This window comes from Callionymus lyra, chromosome 7, assembly GCF_982586985.1.
Source record: "Callionymus lyra chromosome 7, fCalLyr1.hap1.1, whole genome shotgun sequence".
In the NCBI taxonomy this organism is placed as follows: domain Eukaryota; kingdom Metazoa; phylum Chordata; class Actinopteri; order Syngnathiformes; family Callionymidae; genus Callionymus; species Callionymus lyra.
Window position 1 is genome coordinate 15,669,045 of NC_141824.1, and position 13,181 is coordinate 15,682,225.

The 13,181-nt window shown below is 39.9% G+C and overlaps 2 protein-coding genes across 4 annotated transcripts in view; both read left to right on the top strand.

The window, feature by feature from the left end:
- Window positions 1–13,181, top strand: part of daw1 (dynein assembly factor with WDR repeat domains 1) — a 267,508-nt gene that overhangs the window by 234,644 nt on the left and 19,683 nt on the right. The gene's annotated exons all lie outside the window — the stretch shown is intronic.
- Window positions 1,215–9,240, top strand: zbtb38 (zinc finger and BTB domain containing 38). 3 transcript variants are annotated; one of them, XM_087796337.1, is made up of 3 exons: window positions 1,215–1,411; window positions 1,851–2,032; window positions 5,302–9,240. In XM_087796337.1, exon 3 carries the CDS (start codon window positions 5,336–5,338, stop codon window positions 8,741–8,743), a length of 3,408 nt encoding a protein of 1,135 aa, XP_087652463.1. In that variant the 5' UTR covers window positions 1,215–1,411; window positions 1,851–2,032; window positions 5,302–5,335; the 3' UTR covers window positions 8,744–9,240. The 3 variants fall into 3 exon arrangements, with proteins under 3 accessions (XP_087652463.1, XP_087652462.1, XP_087652464.1); XM_087796336.1 differs by lacking the exon at window positions 1,851–2,032 and having other exon boundaries at window positions 1,216–1,411; XM_087796338.1 differs by lacking the exons at window positions 1,215–1,411; window positions 1,851–2,032 and adding an exon at window positions 2,838–4,142.

The following is a 13,181-nucleotide window of genomic DNA, read 5'->3' on the forward strand; positions in this document are numbered from 1 at the left end:
CGACCAATCACAGCAGAGTGGGGAAGTGATCTCCAGAAAGCTTTCTTATCATTTATAGAGAGTTTTGTACAAACAGACACATACGGATAAGGTCCAAGATCTATTCAAGACACACTTAAATCAACATATTAGTTGCCCTTTAATGTATTGTAATGACCATTATCTCATCCAGAACAACCTGAATTTAAAGGACATTGGAGGCCAAGTATTGAACATTATTTTCGGGGCTTAAATGATATTTAATTTTCAAATTAATTCCGTCAATTCATTCTCTTGGAATGGAAAAAATGTCTGTGATCCATTCCTTAATACAAAGACTACTGCTACTGGTGTAGAAAATTAGTGCACAATATATGGAGGATTTAGCTACACAAGAAATCTCACAACAAATAAACTTTATACATACATGCTCAAATACTTACTCTATGTTGGATGCCAATTCAAATTCTTTCTATGTGTATTTTTCACGTATTCCTTCATTTGTTACTAGGGCTTGACCAAAAGAATAAAACAATGGGCTGAAAAGACAGGTAAGGTAAGGTAAAGTAGAGTATTTAACTGTTTATTTAGATAATTGTCCAGCTATAACCATGAAAGATTCTTCAGATATATACGGCAACAGCAGACAGTGACTATTAAATAACCAGCGTACCTGGACGAGTTTTATTTGTATTTCTATATATTATATAGATATATATGTTTATATAATTACTTCCACCCTCCCACAAATGAATGATACCATTTTGGAAACGCTACCTTTTTTTGGTAATGATACCACAGGTTGGGAATCGCTGATCTAAAGCATATGTTAAATATTTACACATTATATATAACATGTTAAATCCAGTATATAATATAGTATTTAATGATTTATTTTTAATTATTATTCAATTTTTTTGTTACAAAATGAACATTGTTCTTTACATTCTTAATAAAAAAGGTGACAGATCCAAAGTTAACATTCATCTTCACATTATTTCTAATGTCCTATATTGAACAAAAGCATGCATCCACTCTCAAAAACAGCTGACGTCACACAAAGGGCCACGCTCCCCATTCGTACTTCCGGTTTCCACGTTCAAGCAGTCACCTCTTGCTCCCCCCGGTGGGCATTCTTGAGAACTTCAGTTCCGTCATCGTGGTGTGATAACAATGTCAGCCAGCAGATGGAGTAATGCGGCACTAAAGCTGCAGTCAGCTGATGGGAGGAGGGACACAAAAAAAAAAAAAAAAAAATCGTGTGCAAAACAAGCGTTGTTATTCTGGTTGCTCAGGCCTAAAGCCTGAGCCACCAAATTTCAGGTAGAAACTCCAAAAAATTGCTCCTGAAAAAAGCATCTGACAAACCAGCAGTAATTCTCTTTGAGTCCAGTTCAAGAATCCAGATCAAGCAGGCGACACTGACCTAAAGGTATGACTCCCTTTATCTTTTTTAAGCAAGGAATATGAGTTAAAGCTTGTTAACATGAATGTGATGTACATCTGAAATAATACATAAACTTACGTTAAAGGTTATTGCACTTAATTCATAATATTATCATTCTTTGCTAGTAGTACAAATGGGACAAATACATCATTGTACTTCATCAATCATAGTTGGGGAAACTGGCTACATAGTCCTGACTCTTGGGTACATTGCTAAATTTAGCCTGTGTACGTTGGCTGCCGCCCCGCTCGGGCGAGTCTGGTTGAGGATAAAAAAAAAAAATCATTATGTAACAATAAAGGTCTACCAGATACATCCTGAACACCAGAGCAAACCCTCGTCTATCTACTCGCTGAAGTCAAGCGCGCGGTGTTTTCTTCCGGTTCTTTAGCTGGAAACACTTCTCACCACCCCTTCTCGCTAGCCGCTCTTTTGTGGGTCAGCGATGTAGCAGACATGACGCAGCAAAGGCAGCAGACCTCCTGGAGGAAAGAACAAGAATAACCAAGAGCGTTCACCCCGATTCTGAGGATGTTGGAGGGAGTTGGACAGCTGTTACAGACGCGACTTGTGCATCAAGGTCTTTGGGGAGTGGAAACATTAATGGTAGGATGAATGACGTAAACATGTCAAACAGATGCTTTAATTGACGCTTTGACAGGATGTCGACCGAGTTTAAAAGATTGCCGTCGTGGTTGTTTGTCGTCACATCCCCACAGGTCGTGTTTGAGTTTTGACTTTCGGTGGCGCAGAGGCCTGTATGCTCTCCCTTAGGCCCTGGTGGAACAGCTCCTCCCTGTGGTGCTTGGTAGTCAAGGGACAGTTCAAGTAACACTGTTATAACGTTGTCGGCCTGGATCGAGGGAAATAGCTTCCACTAGAAGGCAACAATACATCCAGGCCTCTAGCGACTCTTGAGACAGAGACGACACATCCTACCCCTCGGAGAGATGTTGCTCTGAAACCGTTATCTTACATGCAAGATAATGCTAAATACGTCACCTGTATGAAGCCAGAATTAGGAGTTTGTGTTCTGAATAATGTCCTTTTAAATAGTGAAATGATCATTGATTTGTCTCTGCTTATGGAGTTTAATTTTGGTCTGGTTTATTTCTACACATCATACTGATGAAAAGTTTTTTTTGGTGGCCTAATGATGATGATCTAAGTGTCCCTTAAATAGATCTTGTGTACTCATCAGTATGTGTCTGTTTGTACAAAACTTTCTTTTCATTGAAAATGTGCTTTAGCCCCGCCCTCTGAAAACTCTTGTTTTTTCTGGAGATAAAATCCCCCACTTTGCTGTGATTGGTCGAGCATCAAGGTTGGTTACTGCACGTCATCAATCACGAAAGTCTTCACCTCCAAGGAACTCGTTGTATAAACAAAGCTGGGCTTAATTACAGCTGGCTGGAGGAGAAGTGAAGCCATTATTACATCATAATGGACTCGCTCTCGTAACCTCTCCTTTGTCGAGATTTCCGAGAGGGGAGAACTTTAGAAAGTAATAACTTCAAAACATGGTCATAATGAGAGACGTGAGTGAGTCAGGAGGGTTTGGTTTTGACTTTAGTTGCCCTTTAATCTCCAGAAAACCAAAATCAAAATGAAATTTTCAGTGGAGGGACTAACTTTACCCGTGATCAACCAACTACTCATTAAAAAAAACCTTTTTAAAAAAAAAAGTAAAATAAATCGATACAGTATCGTCAAAGAACATTGATTTTCTCTCCAACTAATTCTCATCTTGAAGTACAATGTTACAGAGACACGTATGAAGAGGTAAGTTAAGTAAAAGGTAATTCTCGCCGACATGATGAGCGCCATAGACCCCCCCCCACGACCCCCCACAATCCCCCCACGTCTGCAGCTCTGACGCATCTGCTGCGTTTGCATCAATCAGCAACCTCGTAGTTGGAAACAAAACCTGCTGATACCGACACCCCTTTGCCCACCCATAACTTGAGTTAAGGTTTCAAATCCTTTCATCAAAAAAAAAAGAAAAAAAAAAAGACTGATCTGAATGCGGTACACAAACAGGAAAGATGTGGCCGCCATCATCTATTCACTGACTAACCACAGAAGCTTCATCAGCAAGGATGCTGGTACTTGTTGTTGCAAAAGGCTGATGTGTTGCAGATGCAACCGAGGTGCAGGTTTGCAATGCAATGAAGCTTCAAGGTTCATCCTGAAAAAAAATAGAGGCTAGTGAAACAAGCGAGGAGAGATGCCAACAGCTACGCAGCTAATCGCTTCCCCTGCTGCATCGGCTGCTGTTTTCCACCGAGCGGCTGCATCCCCCTCTGCCTTCGCTGCAGCCTCCGCCATGCTTAATAAAAGTTGTCGTTTCCTGCTAGGTGGCTCCGGAGCGAAGGGCAACGTTAGCCACAGCTGTGCTGCAGTCTAGCTAAGACGCTGTGTTGCCGACAGCATGGAGCCAGTCGACGTCGTCGTCTGACGGAGACGGGACAGACGAGGAAGGGCAGGGCAGGAAGGGTTGCGTGGATAGACGGAAAGAAGTCATCCGCTCGCAGAAGGGAGAGGGAGAGAGAAAGAGACAGAGCCCGGCTTGTGATAGCTTCATTGAAGGAGCTGGAAAAAAGTAATTGGCTGTGACATAACCGTTAACGTAGACGGGCGATCGTGTTTAGAGCGGTGAGAATAGGATACGGGATGACACGGCTTCCTGTCGGCGCTGCATCCATGATTTACTGAGGTATGTTTTGCATGGCTTAACTCGACTGGGGTGAAAGTATGTTTGCGGAAAAAGTCCATGCTTTGCTTATTCTTGCCCGACTTCATACTACTCCTTTCTTTGTTTGTGGTCCGTACACTTTGTGTACGTCGCTTACATTTCAAACAGCAGCAGCAGCAGGTAATCGTTGGCCTTCGTTTAAAAGTAACATTGTTTCACAAAAGTGCAACATATCTTTACAAAAATTAAGTAAGTAAGGGATTCCTTATTCGTCATGAGATGGATATTTGTATTTATTTCGTTTTCGTTTTTAAAAGATACAGAAGACTAGTGAAAGCTAATAGTCATCAGCCATACAGCTGAATCCCAATAAGTACTGCGCCATAGCACGTTGCCATGACGACGGGCCCGTCGGAGGATGAAGACGGGAGACTGGATGTAGTTTTAGTGGCGTGCGAACGGCTGGAAGATGGCCGCCATATTGCTTTTGAGCAACAAAGTCAATTCAGTTTTGAACAGAACAACTGTTTTTTAAACATTTTTGCTGTACTGCGCATGATACAATACAATACACTTAAAGCACATGTTTTTATGCTGACGACATTTCAATGGTTTACATTTTTCCAAGGTGTTATTTTGAACGACTAAATCATTTGATCCCCTCTTTTTTCTCCATACGGGATGAGCAAACATCTTTAATATAAACTATGTTTCTTAATTTCCATCTACATATTTACTTCAGTAGCACTTAATATGTTGAAAAATGCTCTTAAATAACATTCATTTATTTAATGAAACGTAAAATATGTTGATGTGGAATCCAAATTAATCATTATTCCTTTTGAACATCCAACCGTCATTTTCAAACATCAAAATGCAACCAGAGGTCATCTACTCGTAGATCTTGTTATTATGATTTAATAAATGAGAAAATGGACAATAATTCATCAATGATTAAACACAGTGGACAACTATTATGCCAAAGTATATGTAAAATATAAAGAAACTGTTATTATAAAGCAGATGGTTGCAATTTTTCCAGTAGAATAAAGGACCTTGACACATGGTCACGATGCCACGTGCTCAATTCTTAGGATATTACCGCCATCTAGTGGCACAACCGCAGAAACGCTTCTGTTGCACTCACTGTTTAAACCTGTTGTTTTTCCTTCTATTCCAGATGGCCGTGTGACCTCCTTCTCTCGATCGGACCAATGGATAGTTCCCACTCTCACAATGTGCTGAACAAGCTGAACGAGCAGCGATCTCAAGGCCTTTACTGCGACGTGACCGTCGTGGTGGAGGATGTGAAGTTCAAAGCCCACAGGAACGTGTTGGCGGCTTGTTGCGGTTACTTCAAGAACGCTCTGACCACTCCGGAGACATGGAGCCACTGCCACGTGCTGGAGTTGATGGATTTGAAATCAGAAGTATTTGCCAATATTCTAAATTTCATCTACTGCTCAAAGGTGACCACGGCTAGTGCGGAGGACACCAAACGGCTCGTCGAAGGAGGGAGACGACTCGGGATTCCTTTTCTGGAAAACCTTGCGGAACAAAAGGTGCAGGAACAGACATTAAAAGAAAATGTCGTCGGGATTCCTCTGGATAAGCAGGTTAAGAAAAAAGCCCCACGGCCCAAGGAAGAGGGCAGTTCCAGGGGGCCTAGGATCACAAATGCCTTTTCCATGACAGAAGTATGTCCTGAAATCAACCCTTTCACTCCGGTTCAAAGTCGATGGGAGACCCCGTCCCCAAATGTGCGGGAGCTGCCGAAAACCTGTCCGGCAATCTCCACTACTACCAGCCAGTATCCTGAAACCACTCAGACCCTCTCCGATCATTCGTACGCAGTAACCCAAGCCACACAAGCACACGTTCCGTGGGCTGAAGAACCAGGTACACAAACGACTCCACAGCAAAAGACGTACAGTAGTTCAGGACCACTCAAGAAACGCCACAAGCAGACCGGATCCTACGTGAGAAGTATCGCCCCAGCACCAGCTGCGACGCACCAAGATAAGGGTAACTCATTGGTTACGGCTGCACACGAAAACCCCGAAGCCGTTATCAAACCCGCGTCACTTGAGCCCAAAAAGGACAAGAGTGTAGAAAAAGATGCACCTGTTCCTTCGGACCCAAAGGAGATAAATCCGCCGCCCGCCCCTTCCAAGGCGGATATCCAGATATACGAGTGCGAGCACTGCCCGGAGATATTCACCAATAAAGCCCTTCTGACGATTCACTTGGAGGTCCATAAGAAACGTTTTATCGGTAACCTGCTTTGTAAGTTCTGCAACAGAAGGTTCATACACTTCAAACGTCTACGCAACCACGAACGCCTGTGTCCCAAAGCTCCTCCTGAACATGCAGAAGTAAAAGCTTGTGATACATCGGACAAAGTGATGGATCCTGATCCCTGTGATACAGCTAATGTTCAAACGAAAACGGAGCCTCTTGATCCTGACCTTCCAGTTTCTTGTAAAGAAGAGAGGGTTTACAACTGCCGGATGTGCAATAGAGTGTACGCTAACTTCTCGAGTCTAAAGCGACATGAGAACGTGCACTCCTGGCAGAGAGCCTACCCATGCCATTACTGCAATAAAGTCTTTGCCCTGGCAGAGTACCGCACCAAACATGAGATCTGGCACACAGGTGAGCGGCGCTACCAGTGCATCTTCTGTTTGGAGACATTCATGACGTACTACATCTTGAAGAACCACCAGAAATCTTTTCATGGGATCGATCCCAGCCTGGCCGTTAAGAAACATTCGGCGAATGGAGGTATTAAATCCAGCGTTTATCCGATCAAACTCTACCGACTCCTGCCCATGAAGTTCCGAAAGAGGCAGTACAAGTCGTACAGTCACACGTACACGGAAGACGATGGGGATGATGACATGACCGAGGAGAGTAAATTCCTGAACTCCTCCGGTGAAGAAAATGGCCCTATAAAAGAGACCAGCAGCGACTTACTCCAACCAACGTTCATGGCAACAACGAAAATGGTTGCGCCCGTCATGCCCCGAATTAGCTTTGACAAGCCTTGCATTGAGCCGAAAATAAATAAAGACATTGGTTTCCAACAGAAAGACACAAAGGATGAGTCAGGACAGAAGGATAAATCCCTTCTGAGACATGTGCCCCCTTCACAACCAGAATCTGTGTTCCCTCCTCTGGGCATAACGGATTTTCCAGGAGACGAGTTGAAATCCCAGCATAACGTGGCATTTTTAAACTCGTTGAAAAATGTAAGGAAACTTGCCGAGTTATCCAAATCGGCGAAAAGGGTCGAAGAGATGACCAAGGAGATACTTCAATCGAGCTCCGAGCTTCTGACGCCCGATAAAATGGACGTCGCGAAGACGCAAACCTACATCGCCAAACCTGCGTGCACCGGTAAATCCATGGGCGGTCATTCAATGCCCGTGTGTCAGATAACAGTCAAAATAGGAAATGAATCAATCATTCGCCGCAGAATCAAAGGATCTAAACTCTTTCCCAGGCATAAAAAGCGAGACAGAGACAAGGAGTGGTCATATCCACAGTCTCCCACTCAGGATACATCGGAGAGTCCCAGACATCGACTGAGATCTGAGGAATCGCCAGATAAAGGTCCTAAGACCTACCGAGATCCAAACGACTGTGACACCGCGGACGAGCTCTGGCGCCCTTATTACTCGTACAAATCCAAGAAGAAGAGGAAGAAGCTTAGGTACAAGCACAGACAACTGTTGTTAGGCAATTACACTGAAACACTCGAGGAGAGGACTCATGGCTCTGGTATTAAGGGCCAACAAGACTGTTGGCAGGAAGAGAGCAATTTGGGCGTCAGCGGGGAGGTCAAAAGTAGCCTCGGGAAAAATGTCAGTCCAAGGGCCGCGTACAACTGTGATATCTGCGATACCTCTTTCATCACGGAGACGGGTTTGAAGGCACATACTGTTGGTTCCCATCCATGTTTCTGCGTGACCTGTGGGGCACAAGGACCTCCTGGAGAAGTTCCTGCTGGCGGCGATTACATTTGTAAGAGATGTATGGAGAGTGGCTCCTGTTTCAATAACTCGGCTCGGAGCCCCAACCCGGTGAAGAAATACCGTTGTTCCTACTGTCCTCAACGTTTTCTATATCTTGCCACGAAGAATAGTCACGAAAAGAAACACAGCGAGGCAACAGAAGGGGGATCAAAATATGAGACTTTTGAACCATGTTTGAATGACTCGACATTCTCAAATCAAGAGACGAAACGCGATGCCGTTAAAATGGAGGAAAACAATCGGGATGCGAAGGATACCGTTGTAAAAGGAGGGCATATTTTGAAGAAAAAGATCTTAAGGCATTTTTCAAATTATCAAGACGTGTCCAACTCTCAAAATAAAAGCTTAATGTCACCGTGTGCAAATCCACCCACGCAGGAAAAAGCTCCGCATACTATGCATCTCCCCTTCAAAGGTGAGAAACGCCAAGACAGTGACGGCAATGTCAACAAGTACAGTATTTCAAAGTCAAAAACCAACTGGTTTAATGACTTTGAAAAGTCCAGCAAAACGGATCGAAGAAGCGACCAAATGACTTTCAACATGTCCGAGAAAGTCGTGTGCAAAGAGGAACCACCATTTTGAAGTGTTGTTTCTGCTGAAATGTGAAGATTCAACATTAAAACTGATGTTTTTGTTTAACAACTTAAGGTCATATGGAATCAATCCTATATGATTTTTCTTTAGTGTTAAACAACTGTTCTGTTTAATACATACATCGGCCGTTAACATTTCTGAGGCAGTGAGACAAAGCTGACCCATTCCGGAGTAAAATGTTTTTCATTTTAATGTCGCATTATCTTGACAAATGTGTTAGATAACAACACATTGGAAATGATGGAATCCTTTTTATGTGTTATATATATAGTATAATGCTGTATATAAGAAAAAATGTCACTTGTTCACCTAAGTAAGACTTGCACTTTATTAATAATTATTAACTGAAGTGATAAAGTTTTATAATCCACATTTGCATATTTGTTGTTGGGTTTTTTTTTCCATACACGAGGCATAACGTGTATTCTGTTTAACAAACGCACAACATGTAGCTTCATGAAATAAACGGCATATATTCTTCACAAGACCATCGTCCTCTCTCTTTCTTTTCCTGTAGGTGGAGCTCTTATATTAACAGCCACCAAAACTTTCTGTGATTAGATACTTTTCAATCAATTTGGACTTTTGATGTCTCTTATTAGAAAGACTTTAATGCTGTTTCGCCGTAGAATTTACTCTGGTTGCTTTAAAACAAAAGCAACAAAGGGATCAAGATCCAATACTCCAGATCAGGGATAGGGAACCTGGTCCAGAAAGAGCCGCAGTGGGTGCAGGTTTTTGTTCCAACCGATCAAGCATGTACAGTTTAACCAATGAGGTTTCAGCTGAACAAGCAACACCAGACTGACAATCAACTGATTACACTCCTAAGACACCTGATTGGATAAAATGTGTCCTCTTGAATGGTTGGAACGAAAACCTGCACCCACTGCGGCTCTTTCTGGACCAGGTTCCCTACCCCTGCTCAAGATGGTGATGTAAGATTTTAACGTAGATATTCCCCAAAAAAACCTCAACTTTCTTGCAACACTTCAATTCATTAATCAATTAATACAGTGTCTTGCTCAGGGACACCAGGATACAATCAGATATGTCGCCGGGATTGAACCCACACCCTCAAGGTGACAAGCCAACCATACCGTCTGAGCAATGCCAGCTATAAGCTAGCATTTTCTAAACATTATACGATTATTAGTAATAATGGATATGGCTGCAAAGAGTATCAAAGTATGTATTCAGGACAATACCTGACTTGGCATCGTTGGCTAAAAATGTGTAACAAATTCAATAGGAAAATAAAAACTTCACAGTATTTGACTGTTCCCTCAGGGCTTGTTGTTATTATTATGTTGAAGAGTACAATCATAATTCTCCCAATATGGTTTTATCACCCTCAAAAAATATTTCTTAGCCTGATCCGTTGCCATCGACTCTGACTAAAGACGACACAAATGTTTTCCCCTTGGAGACACCATCTGTGAGAGACTCATGAATAAAGCTTTGCAAGGTGAAAAGAGACATTTGAGTTTGGCCAAGTACCTTTCCATAAATGAAAATGACGGAGATGATACACTACAGTAAAACTGTGTCATGAATTCCTTTTTTGATTTTTATGCTATAACACCAGCAAACTCTAGGACTTTGGACTGTTGGTCATTAGATGCTTGGATGTGGATGAAGTTTTCTTTGTCATTGATGGTGTTTATCTATTTATTTACTCATTTATGTCTGATCAAGCTAGAGTTCTCTAATCTAATCTATGAATCGAATATTTGATAATGTCTTTCAACTGACTCACAATTACAGTAATAGTTGAGGAATTTATTCATAAAAATTTCACACCTTAACCTCAGAGTGAGTCAGAGGTGTGAGTGTGTGGTTAAGTCACATTCTGTTCTTTTATTAATTCAACGACAGCATTACAAAAAAATGAATTACACATGTTTAGTTTAGAATTAAATGACCTTCAATCTTATGACAAATCTTACAACTGTCTTCTGTACAGATGCAAAGCTCAGTCACTCATTTAAAACAAACTGTGAATCAGGGTAATCATAGGGTTTGTGCTATTAAAGTACACCTAAATCCATGTCAATAGTAGTTTTGGTTTCAACAGTTCTGCCCACTTATCCAATGACGAAAAAACACATTGAGTAAAGAAGCCTCTGTGAGAGATAGTAAGTGTTGGTTCGAGAATTCATTGGCAGAGCCTGAATGATATCAACACTAGCATATAAACTGTTTACGGCATATGATTTGAAGCCAGATGGTGAAAAATAATGATGTCTGAGAAGCTAGTGGTTTTTCAAAGGTACACTAGTCATCGTTCATAGGAAACCCAATTTGTATCTGAGGTCTTCTCAATGAGTCATAACCTGGAGATTAGAAAGGTGGGAAAAATAAACATGACGTAAATTAATCTTTCTAATGATAAGATAAATATTTTACAGTAAATTTATCTTCAAGTTTGGCCATATTTCCTCTTTTACACAAACATGTCTTTTTGTTTCCTAAGAACGTACTACCTCAGTTTACGAAGAAGCAGAGCATTACTACATTGTATTTTGTTAAAAGTCTGAATGTTTAAACAGAACTTTTTGCGGCTCTTGAGCAGATATCATGCAGCACGCAATCCACTAGTATTATTTAACCAGAGATTTTAACATGTTTTTCAATTAAAACCAGTTCCCATGAGTCAAATGGAAAAGGACATAAAGTAAGTGTTGAGGCTAATTCTTATTTATGTCTTTGAAGAAGTTAGTCATTTATAGCTGAATAGTTTGATGATATTAGGATAATATTTGAAACTTCTGAATCACACAGCTGATGGTTAGATGTCACATATTCAATTTGGCCCCTGCAATATTTATTTTTATCAAATGTGGCCCTCCTTAAAAACTGTTTGACTGGCCCTGCTTTAGATTGATGAATATATTGCTTATAAACACAACTTTGTGTATTTTTAGGAATTCAGGATATACATTAAGTTACAAGCATGTGTAAAACACTTGACCAGACCCCAAAAAACCTCAAAATCTAAACACGTTTCACATCTTATCGCGCAAACTGAATAACTGCCGGACCGCTGTATTTCCTGTTCAACTGCGTTCACGCTATTTTCTTCACCACTTTACAAAAACACTGATGACGCAGATCACATTTTCGGTTTTCGGATTAACAAAGTACAAGCGCCACAAATCTCTGACAACATTTTCCAAGTCTTCCCTCAACAAAACATTTAAGCAAGTAAGATATTCATTACAATCACTAAAAATATATATTTGTAAATTGTAAATGTTTGTATTTTTTGTATATACTGTATAGGAACAGTCTAAATCTAAATATGCTATTCAGTCTATCTATTCTTTTCAATGCAAGAATAAATTAACGTGTAAAAAAATTCAGTGTTTACATTGCATTGTAAAAAGATTTTTATGTTAAATGTTAAGTAAATACATTAAGTGTAAAACATTTGGTGCCTAAAAATACAGCAGGGCAACCAAATTGAAGCGATCGACCCCTGCCATCAATTTATTGATTTATTCATTATTATTTTAATCATTTATTATTTTTGATTTAATTTGAACATAACTTTTTTTTTTTCAAATCGGTTGTTTACACTAAATATGTTTAACACAAAAATGTATTCATGCATAAAAACAAAAATAAAGGCCAAATAATAATATGAGGTTTTGAAATGTGATGGTTTTTGGATTTCAAAGTCTGATTTTCATGCTATACAACTTCAGTGCTAGAAAACTCTGGCACACATATACTTCCCGACAAACACCTGCTATTGTGACGCAAAAACTAGAATAGGGTGACTTTATTCTGAAGTAGTGTGTCAAATTTAATTTATTTTTAATATATAAAGATTTTTAATTTATTTTATATTAAACCAATATTATCAGACAAGTCTTGTAAATACAACCCCTTGATATTATAAAATAAATATAAAATAAACTAGAGTCAAATTAATCCATATTTTAAATTTTGGTAATACTTCGGTCTGGTTAGCATGCTTGAGCAACAAGCTAGTAGCTTTTCTTACGTTTTTTAAATAGTTTCCGTGCCTCACTTAAATGAATTTAATATATAAAGACTTAATTTATTTTATATTAAACCAATATTATCAGACAAGTCTTGTAAATACAATGATATAATAATAGCAATATAATATTTAAACTAGAGTCAAATTAATTTATATTTTAAGTTTTGGTAATACTTCGGTCTGGTTAGCATGCTTGAACAAACGGGTAGTAGCTTTTCTTTCGTTTTTTAAATAGTTTCCGTGACTCACTTAAATTAATTTAATATATAAAGACTTTTAATTTATTTTATATTAAACCAGTATTATCAGACAAGTCTTGTAAATACAATCCAGTGATATAATAATAGCAATATAAAATAAACTAGAGATTTTTTAAGATTTGGTAATACTTCAATCTGGTTAGCATGCTTTAGC